General features: G+C 38.5%; 1 protein-coding gene across 1 annotated transcript; it reads right to left on the bottom strand.

The window, feature by feature from the left end:
- Positions 1-6,106: 6,106 nt before the first annotated feature.
- LOC134751603 (trypsin-7-like) lies at positions 6,107-18,670 on the bottom strand. The gene is made up of 6 exons (XM_063687078.1): positions 18,577-18,670; positions 17,502-17,653; positions 17,017-17,144; positions 16,275-16,533; positions 7,878-8,027; positions 6,107-6,394 (listed from the first exon to the last, which is right to left on the bottom strand). The coding sequence occupies exons 1-6, from the start codon at positions 18,668-18,670 to the stop codon at positions 6,242-6,244; spliced, it is 936 nt and encodes a 311-aa protein (XP_063543148.1). The 3' UTR covers positions 6,107-6,241.
- Between the last annotated feature and the right edge of the window lie 1,030 nt (positions 18,671-19,700).

The following is a 19,700-nucleotide window of genomic DNA, read 5'->3' as shown; positions in this document are numbered from 1 at the left end:
CTGTCAAACTTTTATAGTTATTCTAGTTCTTTGCTGTTTTCTATAGCAATAGAAGTGTCGGACGCCTCGGCCCGGATCCGGACCGTTCTAGCCTAAGTCATTCTAAACTTCGATTGTAAAGCGACGGCTAGGTTCTAGGTTACTAAAAACTTTAATCACTTTTCTTTATAAAGTTTTTAAAGAAAAGTGATTAAAGTTTTAGTGTATTTTTTGCGGAATATACGATTAAGTGTAACACGAACCTAGCCGTCGCCATACAATCCAAGTTTAGAATGACAGGCTTGAATGGTCCGGATCCGGGCCGAGGCGTCCGATACTTCGTTTGCTATAGAAAACGGCAATGAACTAGAATAACTATAAAAGTTTGACTATAGCTCAAAAATTACAACACGAATTGTGCCGAAAGTGACTCAACTGTACTGCTAGAATAACTATAAATAATCTTAATCAAAGCGTACCTATAGTTGCTTTACCTTCTACACTTCCTTAGGTTTATAAGATAACCTAGCAGTTCCCAGGTAGAGTAATCACTAAAGTCCAAAGCACCTGTCATCTAGTTCGCAACTGAAATTAGTTCCTAATCCAGGTCTCACTGTTTCAGGAGGATTAAGCCAACACTGCAGGACAAACAGATTAATATTTACTATACATATGCATTAGTATATATACAATACAATATGTAAATAGGTACCGTAAAATGGGGTGAGTAGGAGCAAAACTGACGTTCAAACCTCGATAACATTTTATTTTTACATATGCAAACTGAGTGGTGTATATAATAAGTGTTCCGGACGTTTGTATTTTAGTTTTTATTTTATTTTGAGTAGTTCCATTTCATAACTTTGACGATAAACAGGAAAAACCACCTCACCCCGTAGTCCCTCGTAATTGGGGTGAGATGGGTTTTCCTACAAAGGTGATTTTGGAAGATTGTTGGATCGATTTTTTTTATTATGAGTAGTACTATAATTCCATTTTAAATTGGAATACATTATTTTTGTAGCAGTAGCCCTAAAAACCCATCTCACCCCCCTTTCAAACCTTCTCTCCCAATTCTCCCAGCGAAACCTAGTCACCCCATTTTACGGTATTAAGTGTTTTAGTGTAGGTAGACGACGCTACGGAGCCACTCTGTTACGTCGTCGCCCAAATCCAACGTTTAATTATTATTTCATTTTTATGTGTATTGATTTTCTTTGTCTCGTATTTTCTTTTATTTTGTAGTTTTACAGTGCCTGGTTTTACAGTAATGCCGTGTTACTTATATATTCAATAAAATAATAGTACATTATTGTCGAGGCTCGGAAGTAGCTACTTGCTGGCTGAGGATTCGTTTTAAACGGACGACCTTGGAAGTCCGTTTAATTGAATCCGAAGCCAGCAAGTAGCCTTCCAGCCGAGTCATATATAGTGCTTTTCTCAAAAATGGCGCAATAAATACAAATATAATAGACATATTTTACAGAAGCAACGTTCTTATGTATATATTTTCACAGAAAAAAGTAATAAGATTTGCTTTGCCGCCGTTTTTTTTTATTAAAAATAGAAGTGTATTTTTCCGCTGAAAATACGCCAACCCATTTGAGACACCTACATAGTCGCGGTACCAACATTATAATAATAAGTACTGATCATCTGTTTGGCTGTTTAATGGACCTATGCCTACATATGATATGGCCACTTCAACTTTTAAAAAGTTTGGAACTCGACAAATAATGGAATTTGTATGCAACATTGCAGTCCCGAAATCGAGACTGCAATGTTTTTACTTTTTAATTTTTTGACTGACCATAAACAACGCACTTCGCGACTTACTTTTTAACCGGCAACGTCGACTTTGCTGTCCATTTTTGAGAAAAATAAATATAAGTAATAATAATATTTTTTGCTCCGAACTTAGAACTCGTGAATTGCGACATGCACTATGGTATATACAGTCAAACTTCTATGAAAGTATGACATCATAACACTTTCACTGCGTGTGCTATCAAAATCGTTGCAGACTTATCATGGTCTAGCTCTAGTGCATTATTTGAGCAAAATGAAAACATATCAAGCATGACGGTACTACTTCGTAGAAAAATCTAGACATAACGCCTCCAATGCAATATCGATTCCGAAGGCTATATTTCCCTAGGGCTCGCGGCGGGTAAATTAAGATCGGTAATAACACTACTTTCGTACCGGTATGAAACCGGTATCGGTATCTTAATGAGGTTTAGAGAAAATAATTGCTTAGTGACATTTACTTATTAAAGCTAAGTTTATTTTTTATTAAATTAAGTTGAATAAATTTTATTTTTCATTTATCTGTATTTATATTGTAAGACCAGGGAGCCGATTTTTTTATTTCGATCGCTCGTTTTCGTGTTCTACCTTTAATACAATCTGCACTACTAGGTACTTAAATACTACTAATAGAATTAAAAACGAGTGGTCAATACCACTAGATTCCCAATTTCTATCGCTTGTATTTCAAAAATAGCATTTCGCCGTTTTCCACAGATTTTCGAGTGACGAAATCGAGCGCTCGAAATTCAAAAATCGGCCCCCACGACAGATAAAAGATAGATAAAAGGAAGGGTTATGATTATAACTGTCGTCTAAGCATGTATCAATGGTGTTTTGCCGTAGCGTCAAACTTATCTGTTTTGACGAAAGAGGTTTCAATGTACGTTTTAGTGGTTCGTGAGTTTCAAAAATTTTGATGTTATAGTTAAGGAAGAAAGCTGTAGAAGAATTTAACTTTTCAATTTTTGAATGTATTTTTTTATAATTTAAGCATATCCTACGGCCCAAATATTTTAATAAATATAAAAGAATGCTTTAGGTACCTACAGTACGATCTTCTTTAATTTCTTCTTGATTAAATAAGTTTTTAAAATTAGTTTTCTTATTAGTCAGACTTACAAAAAAACAATAATCCTTTACATTATGCCTTAAAATATTAACAGTTTCGTTTTTGAAACTGTCAAAGCGCTTATTCACTATGGAATTTATATGAAAACACAACAAGTGACGTCATGGTCAAGTCACCTACTTTATTTAGTTCTATCCGATTTATTCAATAGAATTTGTGTCAAAAATTAACTGCTGTCTACGTTTATTCTAATAATTTTCTGGTGCTTTATTTCGTGCATGGTGTGAAATAATTTATTTGTAAATACAGGCAACATCCCTATTATCAGACTTCTAAATAAAGTCTTTGGACTGTCAAAACTTGGTACAGGCTTCATGAATAACTAACCTCTGCCAAGCCAAGCCCAAATCTGCATGCATTGTCAAAATCACAGCAGTCAAATAAACGCGAGACGGCACTGTAAATAAATCACCCCTAAAGGTGGGAGGGGGGTATTGGTATTCGTTCTGCGGTGAAAACGCTTGGAAAACACTCGCGCGGACTTGAGTTGAATGCAGATTGAGCTGCGAGAGGACAGACGGGTGATTATTTCGAGTAAAAACGCGGTACTAAATTAAATAATTATCCTAGCTGCTGGTTGGAGTCGCTCTGTCACTGTGGTGCCGAGGGGCAAAGTATCCGACATATTTTCCAAGAATGCCCATCTACTCGATATACTGGAAGATCTGATAAAATTATACGACGAAACTCTCAATTGGATTAATTATCTGGAGTTAGATTTATGATTTATCTATATCTGATACCTATGTGTCGATTTCCGAGAGAATACCAATTCTTTATTTTTAACATGACTGGCACCCATTTACAGTGTCAATTAGTTGTTAAGTAGTATTTAATTTTGTACGCAATATGGGTAAATGCCTGAAATAAAAGCTTTTTATTTATTTTATTTACTTTATTTATAACTAAATTTTGTTAACGGTATGTATTTAATTGCTTACATTATAGCTTTTAAATCGAATTATACCCTGTCTTGTAATGTTATTATCGCAAAAAAATATTATTTAAATGATATTTTCTTCAATATTAGCTTGCATACTTGATGTGTGTGTAAAAAAGTAAAAAAAAACTGCTTGGAAAGTAGAACGCCCTAGCGCAGAAACGTATCATTTTCTGCACACTTCATAGATAAACAATGACCCACTTTTCGAGCATGAGAAATTAAAAATATATTACGTAACAAAAACCGCTTGTATTGATGAAATACCGTCCCGTGTGCCCCACCGTGCATCCTCGAAGGGATGTGTGGGTAATACGAAAAATCAACTCGTGATCGCGCCGCATAGTTCCGTTCAATTATTCGGCCTTAGGCAAGGAATATTGTTGCTGAAATACACATACAGAATTTTTCTATTGGTTGTTAGTATAGGACTCTATTGCTTTAGTAATAAAGGTGATAGTTGGGAACTAGGTTATATAAATAGACAAAAGCGTTTGTGACTTTAATATTTTATCGTGTTGTATGTGTATTCTTAAAATAGCCTGAAATTCGCGGGGATCTACGTTTCTGTTAAGATAATATTTTGAAAAAGTGCCATCTATCATCTAAACTAATTGGGCAATGTAAAATGTAAATGTAAACCCTTAATTTGACAGTGCTCGTCAGGACATACCAAAAACTTTAACCCCCTTTTGTATCTCTTTTGAAACCAACCAAATATTGAATAAAAATAATTTGACGTGTTTCCTAGTGGTAGAAATACATTTCTCCGAAAGTGACTGCTCAGACATGTAACCTTCTAATACACAGGAAAAATCAGGGTCAATTACTTGGCAAATGTGAATATTATAGACTACCTACGTATTAATTCACTAAGTTGTGTAATGAATGATCCAATTTAATTCATTTAAGTTGAATGGGGTTTTTAATTTACAAAGTAGTTAAACAAGGTAATACTGTCATTAATAATGATTCATTTTGAAATAAAACTATGAAAACGGATTATATCGCGTATATTGAATTTATAATACATCCCGACGTTTCGAACTCTTTACAGCGTTAAACGTCGGGATGTATTATAAATTCAATATACGCGATATAATCCGTTTTCATAGTTTTATTTCATGAGTAACTATCGCGGTAACCGAAGACAATATAATGATTCATTTTGTTCAACTTAAACAATAAATATATTAATTATGTTTCACTACTACATTTAAGGTATAATAACAGCTTCTCAAAACCGGTATCCAATTGGTTTATTTCTGTGTGTGTTAACGATTCTTTATTAAATTTAGCATCATTTTGCTGCTCTAGGATGTTAATGGGGACACTTTAAAAGTGCCAGATTTAAAACAGTTTACCAATGATTAAAGCAGATAGGTACCCGAAATAATACCGGTATGAAGTCACCGGTAAATTAGAGCGGTAGGCACGTGATCTCACAGATCCAATCTCTAACGTACGGAATTCGTTTTCAACACTCAAATTAAACAAATGGTATTATCGTCATAAATAATGATTTATTGTGGTGAACTTAAAAAATAAATATGTTACATTAGATATTATAGCTTCACGAAACCGGTATCAAATGTGTTTATTTATTTGTGAATGATTTTCGTGATGATTTGTATAAAATTAAACATCATTTTGTTGCAGTGTAGTGTTAACTGGAACACTTTACCAGATTTAAAAAAATATACCAATGATTAAAACAGATACCAGAAATACCGGTATCAAGTCTATTCTGGTATCGATACTGACTGTAGACTCCTGGGATTTTAAATTTTCAATTGGAATATGGTAATATCGTTATTAATACCGTTAGGTTGCTTACTTTAGCGCTACGAGTACAAGGTTACTTTGTCCACCCGTGAAAACCTATTTTATTGAATAGGTTTTAGTAATATTTTTAAAAACGCCATTGTGATAATCTGGTTTTGTGTATGCATTTAGTGTTGTTTTTAAGATTTTACTAATTCAATAAAATTTATTTTCATGCATGGACAAAGTAAAACCTGTGTCGAAACGTCGGTATATATATTTCTTTTTAAATTATTTTTCAAAAAAGTATGGTACATTTTAAACTTTACTAGGTTCGCCAAACTTACGTTTAACGCCGAAATGATGCACTTATTTTCAATAATTTTGCAAATAAAGGTAACAAAATTAATTCGCGATAGACCCGATTTTAAATGTGATTTAATATGTGTGCAAAACGCGAAAGTAAAAAATGTTATATGGACAAAGTAACCTTGCAGGGCTAAAGTACCCCGACCTTACGGTAATTATTTATTTTAGTGAACTTAAAATAAACATGTTAGATTAAATGATACCAGAAATAATACCGGTATTTCCTATTCTGGTATCATACCGGTAAATTAGAGCGGTAGACCCGTGACCTCACGGATCCAATCTCTGACGTACGGTATTCGGCTGTAGACTCCGGGCTGGTCTGGTAACGCGCAGCCCACTCCGAATGAGACCAGGCCTATTAGTTTGCCGTTGTATATTACTGGTCCACCCGAGTCACCCTGGAAATAAAGGAATATAATATAGCACAGGGTTCATGAGGACACTTAGGTGGCTAGTCAACACCACAGGGGATTTAGGGCTGGCGCGTACCACTCTCATCGTCCCTTGCGATACAGAGGAAATGGCGCGTTATGGTGTCCATGCCGGGCCGACTAGTTGGACGTGGTAATTCAGTTAGTTTATATTTTATTTCATTGTATTTTATATAATTATGGAATAAAATGTTCATGCATCTACATTCTACAGGATTAAGTTTTTTAACTCTTTAAATCTAAAACAAGTAAGAACGACTTAAGCTTTATTAAAAAGATGATAAATAACATTTACATCAATTGTATGAAACAAAATTATGACTACTTATAAAATAAAAAGAAATAAAACTAAACCTATCAGAAAAAAAATCCCTATAACAAACCCTGACCTCTTGGCAAGGTGCCCATCACGCAGGCAGCATTCCCGCGCTGTATCGCGATAGCAAGCCTTTGCGCAAGAAAGCTGCCCGCGCGAGGGTCCCCCGTTGCCTCCCTCAACCGCTTTCCGAGCTCCTTGTGGAGCTCGCGTGTAACCCTGGCCTTTCAATCTTGTAAAGCTTTATTTTTTTTGTAATAAAAAAAGTTTCGGAAGGTAACGCGCGCAGCTTTGAGCATCATTTATTTTATTGGGTTTGAAACATTATACCTGTCGCGTGAAATGATGGTATCTATGACAATTCATTTTTATATATGTATCCTCGTAAGGCCCAATGTGCATTACAATGTACACTCTGTTTCAATCTAATTTGAACCTTACACTAACTGAATTAAATAGCATTTCTTTTGTTTCATTGTTTTCTAAAACAAACGAAAGTCACCCTAATCTTCTATACAGCAAAGTTCAAATTGAAAATAGGGAAACTTTGTATGGTGGGCCTTACGAGGGTATAGTAGTCACGTAAAATGTTTATAAACTTTTGGATGTTATGCACATTCGACGATTCGATTGGAGTAAGATAAATATACGGCAGCACGGCAGCACGAACCAATTAGGACCGTGTAATTGTCGATAACATTTACCGGTATTAATTACCATCGATATCAATTATGGTATCATAATCAGCATCCATGTCGGCGGCCGATCGTGAAATCAGGCCAACCGTAAAGTTGCTATGTAATGTTTTGACAGTACGTAGTCACATAAAACCAATAGGGCAAACTGTCTATATAGAAATAGGAGCTCCGCTTGCGGGGCTAATTTGTCTCAGGAGACAATGTTTTTCACATTTCACGATATGCCGAGGAATTTCATGATCTGCCGGATTTTACGATCGGCCACCTACATCAATACCGGTATTTAGATCAGTACGGTTTTTACTCACTATTATTTTTCACATGTCGCCAAAAGCGACTAAAAATAATAGTGAGTAAAAACCGTACTGATCTAAATATTTTGAAATATGTCTCACGATAGTTTAAGTGCGATCAGTACCGGTCTTATTTGTCTTACCTGGCATGCGTCCTTAGTGCCATTAAGGAATCCTGCGCAAAACATACGATCGGTAATGTTGTGGTAGTTCACATTCGGCAGTATCCTGCAGATATCGTCAGGTATGATCGGTACGTAGACGCGACGTAAATGGTCTTGCATTACGCTTTTCTGAAAAAAAATATCCTTAAAAAATTGCACAGCTGTATGTAATTGACGACCGATCTGGCCTAGTGGGTACCCTGCCTGTGAAGCCGATGATCCTGGGTTCGAATCCCGGTAAGGGCATTTATTTGTGTGATGAGCACAGATATTTGTTCCTGGGTCATGGGTGTTTTCTATGTATTTAAGTATTTATATATTATATATATCGTTGTCTGAGTACCCATAACACAAGCCACCTTGGGCTTACCGTGGGACTTAGTCAATCTGTGTAAGAATGTCCTATAATATTTTAATTTTTTTTTTCTTATGCACACACATACATACAACATATAATTATCTGATGAGAATTTGACGTAAATACCTACGTATTAAAATTTATAGATTCAAGTGATCCCGCTTGTGCTTATTTTGTTTTAACCATTTTTTTATATGCTAGGCATTGGTGATTTGCTAGAATTAAAACCTAGGTAATATTGTCTTCGGTTACCGCGATAGTTACTCATGAAATAAAACTATGAAAACGGATTATATCGCGTATATTGAATTTATAATACATCCCGACGTTTCGAACTCTTTACAGCGTCACCCGTTGACCACGAACGCTGTAAAGAGTTCGAAACGTCGGGATGTATTATAAATTCAATATACGCGATATAATCCGTTTTCATAGTTTTATTTCATAAAACCTAGGTGTTTATTTAGGTTAATTTATGTTAGGTACCATCGCCGATTTCAGGCTAATGCATGTTTATCATGAAACACATTAAGTGATCGTTAAATAAATGAAGTTAAATAGGTACGTAAACTTAATCATACCTACCATATAAAAAAAAGCGTTACGTGTATTGTTCGCCAAATACAGTTCGTATATTATGGAATATTATTAACCTACATCTCATATAAATAAATGACGGTAGTATAATATAGAATAGAATAGAATTGAATAGAAATAATTTATTCGTTAGCACACACAAATAGAAAGTACACAAAAACAAAAGTGCAAGTACAAGTAGTAAGTAGTATGTTATATTTCCATCCCCTGCCTCCCCTCCCCCTCTTTCACGTTTCTACCCTTGTACAATCACGTACATAATAGAAATTCTAAGGCATATTTATCTAAGCCTAACATTTAATATTTTTACAACCCAACCAAAAACTCGTAGAGGTTATGATAATTTAGTAACGCGATTGATATGGGTCGACCTTCGCCGTTTCGTCCGCTTCTACGTTTCTAGACGAATATTAATGCTATCCAATTTTTACGCACTTTCATCTCATTTTAATCCTAAAGGATAACAGAACTCATAAAATATTTATAGTAAAAATCAAATAGGCGCTTGAAAGGTCCGAAAAGGTTTTATGCCTTGATCACTTAAGTAAATCAAAATTATCATAACGGTCCAATGACCCAATTTTGGGTAACGAACAAATTAATTAGGCAATGTATCTAAACAGTTTATACTAAGTTATTGTAACCATAGTGTGTATTAATTTTTGACTTGTATTTTACATAAATTCGGGGCAGTCACAACAGTATACTCAAGGTCATAGCAGACAGGGTGGATTACACATGTACCTTCTTGAAATTCTGGATTGAACTATGTGTTAATAATTAAATCATTTAGTAGTAGTAAGTAACTAACGTAGTCATAAGCCAAACTAACAATTCTATGGATAAAAGAATTATCTGAAATAAATAATTATTAATAATAATAAGGACTATTGTAGCCAATAAGCCTGACATCGTGCTGATAGATCGAACGCAGCGCCGGGCTGTGCTTGTCGACGTCACCATCCCCCATGATGAGAATCTCGTGAAGGCCGAGAAGGACAAGTCCAGCAAGTACCTAGACTTGACTCACGAGATAACCGCTATGTGGAATGTTGACGACAATCATTGTTCCTATAGTCGTGTCAGCGAACGGTCTCATTGCGAAGAGTCTCGACCAACACCTAGAGAGACTCTCGCTGGGTGGTTGGATCAAGGGTCAGATGCAGAAGGCGGTGATCTTGGCGGATAGTCCGCCGGTTCCTCTCTCTGCGGCCCTGACCACCGGCAGCTTGGACCCTGCCCCGCTGCCGGCGGCACCCTAGGTTAGGTTTTTTATAATGTGTTTATATATTTTTTTGTAATGTTTTGTAAGTGTTTTTATATTTTACTTTTATAGTCTTAATTATAATTTATTATGCTTAGCCAAATATAATTATGTTAATATAGGTTCTAATTATGTTATCTTTTGACATTAAATATTATTGTTAGCTTTAAGAAATATTGTACGCCATTAAGATGGTAGGCTATGGTTTTAGTACCCATAAAATGTAACACCTTTTTTTTTACCTATAGTCACAATAAATATATTATGATTATGATTATACTCATATTGTAAAAAGCCTAACTTAAGAAGAAAGATAAATAAAAAGATAATAATAAATGAGTATGAGTATATACCAGTTTATACAGTGCCACCAAGGCACAACGTACTACATATATTTCCCAACCTACCTACTGCAATAGGTCTTTACATAGGCGTTGTGGCCACAGGTTTCTTCAACACCACCACTTAACAGGTATCTCACCTTATACTGCGTATGTCCCCACCCACTTACTACCATCAATGCACCAGGCACGGCATCTCCCAATAGGTCGGGACATAGCGTCTCGCGTCTCGCGTCGCCCGCGCATACGAACGGTAGTGAGCGCGAGTGGTGTGGTTGTTATTATTAACAATGTCTAATCTCGTGAAGTGTGGATCGTGTAATTTAGTGATAAACGAGGTATTGGCGTATATTAGCAACAAACAGCATCTAATGGATGAACCGAGCTTGAGACGTATATGTGTTACTGCATTTTCTGAAAGCGACATCGCAACTGCAAAACGGTTACTTTTTGAATCCTTGTCTAAGACAAAGGAACTGACAAAACGCAAGGGCGATGGAAAAGGAAATCGTGATTTGGACGACATAATTGTCACGATGAAAAATAGTAACGTGGACGAAATTCCAGTTTTTGTGGCTAGAGAGTTGCACAAATTACCGCCCGTAACGTTTAGCCATCTAGACGCTTCAAAGATTCTACGTGATCTTGTTGAATTGCGAAGTCAAACCGATATGTTAATCAATGAAACTGCCACCAAGAAAGAGTTGGAATTAGTGAAGGCCGAGTTAGATAACCTCAAGAAAACGTCGTTAGTAAATAACTACGTGGGAAACATAAACTACAAAAGAGGGGCATATGTTGGTAATAATAGCTTTGAGTGTAATAGTGGCCCAATGGGCCTGCGACATGAACCAAATGATTCCGAGGTGTCCGTAGAAAAGTTTGATGAAAAACAAATAAATACATTTTCGTCAACGGAGGGTACTCAAATATTGCGCACGGTTCCGACATCTAGCGTACCCACATCTCCTGTTAGCGAGCGCTTGAGCAGCAAAAAACCGTCTGAGTCGCCGGCGGCCCCGACTGCGCCGCGCGAGGCGATGACTCACCCGCCAGCTGAGCGTATAACATCGCCACCCGAGATCGAGCCGCAGAGACAAAACGATACGAGTGAGACGTGTCACTTGCAACGAAATACACCTTATTCTAAAGTAGCGGAGGGTGGTATTTTTAAACCGCAGGTTCCTGATGGAGACTGGCTACTGGTTCAAAGAAAGAAACTTAGAAACCAATTTATTGGGCAACAGGGAAAAGCAATACTATCCTCTGAGAATAAGTTTAAGGCGGCGGATATCAAAGTCCCTGTTTATATATATAATGTTGCAAAAGAGACGGCCGCGGGTGATATTACCGAGTATATAAGGAGTAAAACTAGTATTAGCGTGAGGTTGCAAAAAATGACGATGAAAATTCAAAAAGATTATGATGCCTACAAAGTCTTTGTACCCAAACATAAATTAGATTTATTTTTAAGGGATGACTTCTGGCCAGATGGGGTGGCGTTTCGTCGTTTTGTGAATTTTTCGCGGAATAATGGAAATGAAGATATTAACTAAATTTTTATTGTTCTTTTTTAATGGAAGATACGACAAAATTAATAAGCTTTAATTGTAAAAATATTGTTAGATCTGTGGAATGTGTGCGTAAGTTGTGTCACACTGCGGGAATAATCGGATTGCAGGAAACATGGTTGATGGAACATGATATCTCTTTCCTTGGCACCATTGATAAGGAATTTGCTTTTACGGGCAAGTCAGCGGTTGATTCATCAGCGCAAGTACTTCGAGGGAGACCACACGGCGGCGTAGCGCTACTGTGGAGGAAGGCGTTGTTTCCGTGTGTTGCTGTCATTCAGTGCAATAGTGTGAGGCTAGTGGCTATCAAGGTAGTACTCAATGACCGGTCTGTGATCGTTATGTCGGTATATATGCCGACTGACTGCGCGGATAACGTAAGTGAATTTACGGAATGTTTAGGTGAAATTCAATCGATTGTGGAAAGTAACGATGTGGAATCCGTCTTCGTGCTTGGGGACTTCAACGCGCACCCGGGTGAGTCGTTCTCACGGGAACTTTTAAGTTTTTGCTCCGAACAGTACCTGTCATGTGTAGATATGGATATGTTACCGAGTGATACCTACACTTTTGTCAGTGATGCCCACGGATCTAGACGATGGCTTGATCACTGTGTGGTGACAAGCGCTGCACGTTCCACGGTTGTTAGTGCGGCGGTGTTATACAACGTATATTGGTCCGACCACTACCCTTTGTTATTGGAATGTGATTTTAAGATGATTAAGGCGAAAGTTCAAACTAACCAATCGTGTTCGATTGATAGGGTGCAATGGGGAGAAAGGGATTTGTTACAAGTAGAAAAATATACAAATTATTGTACGAACAAACTAAAGTTTATTCACTTTCCTACTGAATTCTCTGCCTGTGCAGATAAAATGTGTTCAAATACCGATCATAAAAATAAGTTAAGAGATTTGTATAATAACATTATATCTGTACTCAAATTAGCCGCGAAAGAATCTTATAAGTATGTTAAGCGTGGAAAGAATAGGTACATAACGGGCTGGAATTTACACGTCGGTGAGGCTCACCGGGAGGCCCGGTTTTGGTTTCAATGGTGGGTAGTGTATGGTAAACCGACTTCTGGTTATGTCTACAGTAAGATGAGTGAAACTAAAAAACTTTTTAAAAACAAGCTGAAGTACTGTCAAAAGCATGAGCATGATATAAAAATGGACATTATTGCTAAAAATTATTCGAATCGGAACTTTGGAAAATTCTGGAAAAATACCGCTAAATTGAATCCTAGGGCGGGCCTTCCTGTGAGCGTCGCCAACTATTCGGAACCCACTGCCATCGCTAATGCTTTCCAGCGACACTTCACAGATGGATCCACACGCCAAGCGTTTGGGATGCTTGATACTGAGGATGAAGTCGGTACCCCGCTCGTTAGATTTTCGGCCAAGCAAGTCGCTAGTAAAATTAGTCAGATGCATAGGGGAAAATCACCGGGACATGACGGCCTTAGTATTGAGCATCTCAAGCATGCGGGTGTGCATTTACCAGTAGTTTTATCAATGTTCTATAACTTATGTATTAGTCACAGTTACCTACCTGAAGAACTTATGAAAACAATAGTTGTGCCTGTCATAAAAAATAAAACCGGGGACGCCTCTGACATGTCCAATTACAGGCCTATATCGCTCGCCACTGTTGTGGCTAAGGTATTGGACGGTTTGTTTGATGATATTTTAGGACAAAATATTAAACTAAATGATGCTCAATTCGGATTTAGGCCGGGTCTATCGACCGAAAGCGCAATCCTATGTCTAAAGCAGACCGTCCATTACTATACGTCACGCGAGACGCCGATATTTGCCTGTTTTTTGGATTTGTCGAAGGCGTTTGACATGGTGTCTTACGACCTATTGTGGAAGAAATTACTCAAGGAGACGACGGTCCCCCGTGACGTCATCTCTCTTTTTCAGTATTGGTATGGTAACCAAAAAAATTGTGTAAAGTGGGCGGGTGCCTTGTCCGAGGAGTACGTGATGCAGTGCGGGGTCAGACAGGGTGGATTGAGCTCTCCTACATTGTTCAATCTATATATAAATGACCTCATCGAGGAGCTCAGCAGCGCTTGTGTAGGATGTCACATAGAGGACATGTGTGTCAACAACTTAAGCTATGCTGATGACATGGTGCTGCTGAGCCCCTCGATGGGGGGTCTAATAAAAATGTTAGGCATTTGTGAAACGTATGCTGAGGCCCATGGGCTTAGGTACAACGCGTCTAAAAGCGAGCTCTTGCAATTTAAATCAGGCAACAAAAGTTACCAAATGCAGGAGGTTAAGCTTTGCGGAACTCCGTTAAAGAGAGTGGATAAATTTAAGTACCTGGGCCACTGGGTCACAGACACACTGTCTGACGTCGAGGACATCGAGCGGGAGCGCCGAGCGCTGTGTGTCCGCTGTAACATGTTGGCCCGCAGGTTTGCACGTGGTAGTAAAGAAGTAAAGTTAATATTGTTCAAAGCTTTTTGTCAAACTTTCTACACGTGCGGTCTGTGGGCTAACTTTACGCAGAGGGCGTACGGCGCTCTGCGTGTTCAATACAATGATGCATTTAGGATGCTGTTCAGGTTGCCGCGGTATTGTAGTGCCTCAGCGATGTTTGCTGAGGCTCAAACAGACTGTTTTTATGCCATCATGAGGAAGCGATGCGCGTCACTCCTCAATCGCAGCCGAAACAGCACGAACAGCATCCTAAGTACGCTGGCGCAGCGTTGGGACTCGCCCCTAGTCAAGCGGTACATGCAGCTACACGCACCTGTTGCTGCTCCGCCGCGAAACTTATAAATGTAATGTTCTGTTACGTAATGTTTTGTTCTGTTTGTTTTGTCTAATTACTTGTAATACTAACTCTAGATTAAGTTATTGTATGACCTAACCCTATGGACGTCAAGTTCGAAATAAAGAATTTCAATTCAATTCAATTCATAGCGTAGTAGGCACAGGTTTATTCTGTTCTAACACAACCAGCTGGAAGTCCTAATCATGTGGATGCAGTTTATTGTTAATGTACATGAAGTGCGCAAAGATGAACCTGCCTATAGCACCCCCCCCCCCCCCCCCCCCCCCGCCGACCGCCACCACGTCACCGGGCACCACGTCAGTCAACCTCCCTATAGCAATAGGCCGAGACTTTGTCGTAGTAGGCACTTTTTTTAAAAGTGAATAACCACGATCCCACCTGATGGTAAGTGATGATGCGGTCTACGGTGGGTAGAGCACGCTTACCTATGAGATACCTATTAACTCTTGCCATAAAGAGCCCCAGATTGCACTCATGCGGAAACACAGACTCGGGCAGGGCGTTCCACTCCTTGGAATTTCGCATAAGAAATGTGGAAGCAAAACGCTTCGTGCGTATTTTGGGAGTTCCTATCATGAAGCGATGCCGGAGTGCTGTTTGTCTTGTAGTCCGATGGTAAAAAGGGGACGCAGGAATAAGGTTGTGCAGTTCCTCGGCACACTCTCCGAAATGTACCTATTCTATAAAAGATCAACAGGCTGGCAACCTTGCGACGATGCTCCAGACTTTGGAGTCGAGTATTCGTCGATTTTCTCCAGCAGCACTAGTATCTCACCTTATATTGCAAATGTCCCCACCCGCTGACCGCCACCATAGCACCAGGCACGACATCAGTCAACCTCCCTATGGCAATAGGCCGAGACTGGCGTAGTAGGCACAGTTTTCTTCAGCAGCACTAGTATCTCACCTTATATTGCAAATGTCCCCACCCGCTGACCGCCACAAAGGCACCAGGCACGACATCAGTCAACCTCCCTATGGCAATAGGCCGAGACTGGCGTAGTAGGCACAGTTTTCTCCAGCAGCACTAGTATCTCACCTTATATTGCAAATGTCCCCACCCGCTGACCGTCACCAAGGCACCAGGCACGACATCAGTCAACCTCCCTATAGCAATAGGTCTTGACATAGGCACAGTTTTCTCCAGCAGCATTAGTATCTCACCTTATATTGCGTATGTCCCCACCTGCTGACCGCCACCAGGGCACCAGGCACGACATCAGTCAACCTCCCTATAGCAATAGGCCGAGACTGGCGTAGTAGGCACAGTTTTCTCCAGCAGCACTAGTATCTCACCTTATATTGCAAATGTCCCCACCCGCTGACCGCCACCATAGCACCAGGCACGACATCAGTCAACCTCCCTATGGCAATAGGCCGAGACTGGCGTAGTAGGCACAGTTTTCTCCAGCAGCACTAGTATCTCACCTTATATTGCAAATGTCCCCACCCGCTGACCGCCACCATAGCACCAGGCACGACATCAGTCAACCTCCCTATAGCAATAGGTCTTGACATAGGCGTAGTAGGCACAGGTTTCTCCAGCAGCACCAACTGGAAGTCCCAATCGTGGGGATGTAGTTTATTGCTCATGCTCCAATACGGATGTGTGTAGTGAGCGCAGATGTTGTAGCGGACTGCTAGGCTTCGGAAGGTGGATCCGACTAGAATGAAGGTTTCTTTTTCTCTGAAAGTATATATAAAATAATCTTAGCAAAGACAAATACTTCTCTTAAACCTCCTCAAGAATCTAAAAGGAAGCATTGAACGGTTGAGAGAAGCCTCACGCACAACAACTTCCATCCCATGCGCAGTATACAACTGCCTAAATAATATTGTTATTAAAGAACACATTATTATATGCGATTACGAATATAATATATGTCCTTAATTCAGAAAGTGGGGCAAAATCCTTATGTTCCTTAATTTCTTTTATTTCTTAAAAAGGTTAAATTAAGAATTCTCATCTTATATTTTACTTGCGTGTGAAAACTTTCGTTCATCATTCATTCCTGATCATTCACTCGCCTGAAACAGGGAATCCTAGTTCAGGCACATGACATGTAAAACATCACTAACTTTAAGTCTTTGTTTTACCATGCAATACGTGTTCTTAAATAAATTATGTTTATTTTTATTCCACTCCCCACTGTAAATCTAACCAACTTACCTACAATGAGCTGCCGTGAGAACCCACTCCGGTGCGATCAGGGTTCCGCCACAATATTCACCATACAGAACTTGGTATGGAGCATCTTTTATGTCAATAGATTTTCCTCCCACAATCCTGAATTTAGGCTGTAAGTGGAAAAAATACTGTACAAACCAATATTATCGGTAAAAAGTTATAATCGCATCTATGTTTTTTAAACGTGCCTTTTTTGCGGACAATTAAAATATGATTAATAGTAAGTCCTCATAGGACGGCTCAGAGGGCCTACCGCGTACCACGTTCGACGTGTTGCCTCCCGGTCACACTTACGTACAAAAATACAAGTGCGACAGAGAGGCAACACGTTGAACGTGGTTCACGGTAGGCCCTCAGACAATACTGAGACCTTTTGTTAACCTGTGCACACTCTTGTTCATAAAACTTTTCTTAACTCACACCCTCAGATCCTTACCTCAGCTGAAAAAAGAAAACATTTTACCTACCGGTGTAATTGGGTTTAAGTTTCTCGCATCTTCCACTCCCTGAAGTACCTCGTGGAAGTATAGGTAGTTACGAGGAGGTATTCGACGGGTCACGTATAAACGGAAGTAGTGTGCCACGCAGCCGGAGGACAATACGCCACGGCTGAGGTTATCTGAAGGATGGCGTACAAAGAAACATATTGAACTGGCGTGATAGTGGAGACCGTAGCAAGAAATACGACATTGTTTTTGAATATATAAGGTTATCCACAAAAACTTGATTACGATAACACAGAAAAATTGCTAAAAAACTTAGTGTAACACTCACATACACACACATTAGTTGTACGCGTGCTTAACACATTATGGCGCGTATGGATTGCTTTTACGCAACCATACGCAAGCGATGCTCATCCCTGGTGCGCCGGGTGCGGGCCAGCCCCAACCCCATCCTGCGCTCTATTGCGGACAGGTTTGACTGTCCATACTTGAGGCACTGCTGTGAGATGCATGTTTCTTGCAGCCCATATTTTGTGTAACTTATTAATTATGTACTAACATTAAGGATAAGAATTAATATTGTAAACTAACAAATTTTATGAGTCGTTACTTGAAAAAAAAAAAATATCAATATAAATTAAACATAAGGTCTAACAAAAATAATCTTAAGTTTTTACATATACGGCAACGGCCGCTGTTCATATGCTAACAAAATTTTTCACTATTCATCATTTGTTTACCCTGTCGTCATGTTAAATATTAAGTTTCTATTAATATTATCTTGTAATACAAAATATAAATAATGCAGCAAACTAATACACATGTTAATTATAAATGGATTGGTACGTGTTGAAAATAAAATGTAAGGACGGTGAATCCTGACCCACCGTGATACAGTTCACACTAGTACGGGGGTCAGATGACACTTACTTGCTTGTTGGTTTTGTACCACATATAAGTAAAAAAACAATGTAAGTAGTTTAGCACCTTTATTTACACAATAAAATATCTTTATCTTTAGAGACAAACTAATAAATCATTTAAAAAAAAGAACGACTAAAATTGCCATAACTTTTTGTGATAAAGTACCAAGTACCTAACAGCGATTTTGATGACGTCATTATTTGGGAGGCCGCCTCTTGCGGGCACAGGCCTCTCATGCATGAGAGGGCTTGGACTGTAGTCCCCATCCTGGCCTAATGCCGGTTGAGGAATACATTAATACACGTTTAAATTTTATTAGCAGATGTATGCAGGTTTCCTCACGATATTTTCCTTCACCGAAAAACTAAATGTTAAATATTTCTCGCAACAGGCGCTCTTTGTCATAAAGCCTACTATGTACTTCATTTGTACCTAAACAATGACAAAGCTACGATTTAATAAAAATATTTAAATAGTCTTTTACACATGAATCGAATGAACGTGAATAATTTTAGGGCCAATTAAAAAAAAAACTTTACAGTACATATGGTGCTACTTTCTCGCACTAGTGCGTAAAAGAGCACTTTTCGTGCATATGTCGAAAGTTTAAAGGGCCATATGTACTGTAAAACGTTGTACGATACACGTGCGAATAGGTAATTCGCAACTCGTGTCGATTTAAAACACTCCCTGCGGTCGTGTTTTAATTTATCGCCACTCGTTTCGAATTTCCTCTTCTCCGCACTTGTATCGTAAATAACTATTATCGAATAACTATAATAAACATTATCCATGACTACGAAAAAAGTATTATTTTAATGTTCTATTAAAGCATGTCAAATGAATTTCATGGGCGACTTTTTCTGATAAAATATATTGATTATTTTTGATTGATTAAAAATATATTGATTGATTTATTATTTTTTGGTTATTTTATTCGACTCACAAGTCACAATGTTGTTATTATGAGAATGCTAACAATATAAAAAAAATGGAAGTAAATGTCCCGCTTGTCATAGTAGTGCTTTCCCGGTTACATCCTTAAATATAAGACAAAAGGGAAAGAGTGACAACACAGGTGGCCCAGAAATATATACATAAAAAAATTGAACAATTGTCACACACACATCTTTACACCGGTATAATTATATAATATTTAAGGTATACCTTTTGTACAGTTGACGTCTCCAGGTTTGCATACAGAGCCATTTTGAGCGTAGGAACCTTAAAACAAACAGAATCTCCATTTCATCACAGTATCTCCACTTTAGGTGGATACCGTAACTACCCATATAT

This window comes from Cydia strobilella, chromosome 22 (genome assembly GCF_947568885.1).
Source record: "Cydia strobilella chromosome 22, ilCydStro3.1, whole genome shotgun sequence".
Taxonomy (NCBI): domain Eukaryota; kingdom Metazoa; phylum Arthropoda; class Insecta; order Lepidoptera; family Tortricidae; genus Cydia; species Cydia strobilella.
This window is presented reverse-complemented; position numbering and strand designations above follow the sequence as displayed.